Here is a 1,524-nt window from a genome sequence, read left to right on the forward strand (position 1 = left end):
AAAATGGTTTTCCTTGCCCCTTGTTTGGCTCTGCCATCAAATAATCAGGTGGGAGCCTGCAGGTGCTAGTGGGGTGAAAAAATGGTATCAGTAAATTAGGTAGGAAGCAGGTCACAGGGACAAATTTTCTACTGCTTTATGCCTTCTGCAGTTATTTCTGTCAGTGTGGAAGGCTGCTATTCAAGGTCTCAGTTTATCACTCTTCAGCAGCTTGCACGGGGTATGAGGCATTAGCTAATCAGAATGGTATGCTGAAAATCACAGCCCCGAATGGAAAGGTAACTAAGAATCTAAGCCATTCTACCACAGGCACCAATATCTGCAGGGGGGCAGGGCAGCAAGGAATATGCCTCAGTTCTTCCTGGGGAAAGAATTTGCTAATCAAGTGGAAAGGAGCAGCAAACGTGGAAGGAATAGGCTGAGCTGATTAACTCCGGCTAAGAGGCTTCCCTGACTAGTGCTACTGAGTGTTTTTCTGACCCTGCCTGTCACCTCCTTGCTTCAGAAGGCCATGCAGACATCCTATCACTTTTCTTCCATAGTGCTGCCTGTTCTCTGCCCTGCTCACAGGCCACTACAACTGCTTCCTCTTCAACTCCTACCTCTGCTGCACTCACCTTTTCTTCCTGCCTTACTGACATGACCCTCTCTGAGGTACACAGCTCTCTTCTGCTGTCACTTCTTCAGTCTTCCTGTATTCCAACAGAACTAAACCCTGCAACATCAGACACACTGCGAAGCAATAGTGTTACTGCTGTAGGCTCCCAGCCTCACAGAAATGCTGAAAATGCACACAAGATACATGGACACAACAGTTAACAGGCAAGCACATGGGTGGATCATGAGGAAGTAGCAACCACAGTAGACAGGCTAGTGTCAGGACTTCCACTTAACCTCCTTTCACTTCACCTAAGGGTGCTTTTGCACATACACACAGTGAATGTTTCTGGAGGTGGAGAGAGGCAGAGCAGCAGCTTAACTTCCCCATTTTCCCTTGAGAGATGTGCCTTCTCCAAAGCAGGACAGCATAACACGTGAGGCTCCTGTCCTGCCAGCACTCTGCCCACACCCACGCCTGTTGGAGCACTGTCAGTCTTCCTGCCCAGCGATGCTTAAACTGAAATGCAAACCAGCAAGCAGACACTGCCACAGGCAAACAGCAACCTGATTTGGGACTTAACAGACTCACCTGAACAGGACTGACTGACCTACTGCTAGCAGCTTACTGGTACTCACCTGAGTACAGAGCATCCTCCATGGAGGATAAAAACCTGCTAGAGATGGAACAAACTGGATGACATGTGGATTTACCGCTTTGGCTAGCTCTGCGCGGGTCCCTGCCTCCTGCACCTACCCACCCACACGCTGCCCTCCAGCAGCCCGAGAGGTGAAGGCCGCCCCGCGCACGCTGTGGGGAGGTGGCCCCGTCCGGGCCGGGCCTCGCCGTCCCCTCACCTGTGGGCCTGGCAGCAGAAGAGACAGAGGTCGGCCCCGCAGGTCAGGCACCGCCTCACGGCCGCCCCG

At 52.1% G+C, this 1,524-nt stretch overlaps 1 protein-coding gene across 1 annotated transcript in view; it reads right to left on the reverse strand.

The window, feature by feature from the left end:
• Positions 1-1,520, reverse strand: part of TRIM45 (tripartite motif containing 45) — a gene marked incomplete at its 5' end in the record, with an annotated part of 7,825 nt that extends 6,305 nt beyond the window's left edge. Inside the window, one exon of the mRNA XM_010296090.1 lies at positions 1,456-1,520. Coding sequence (XP_010294392.1) covers positions 1,456-1,520 — 65 coding nt within the window. The remainder of the gene's footprint in view (positions 1-1,455) is intronic.
• Positions 1,521-1,524: the final 4 nt, after the last annotated feature.

The sequence above is a fragment of the Phaethon lepturus genome, unplaced genomic scaffold (assembly GCF_000687285.1).
Source record: "Phaethon lepturus isolate BGI_N335 unplaced genomic scaffold, ASM68728v1 scaffold36131, whole genome shotgun sequence".
Taxonomy (NCBI): Eukaryota; Metazoa; Chordata; class Aves; order Phaethontiformes; family Phaethontidae; genus Phaethon; species Phaethon lepturus.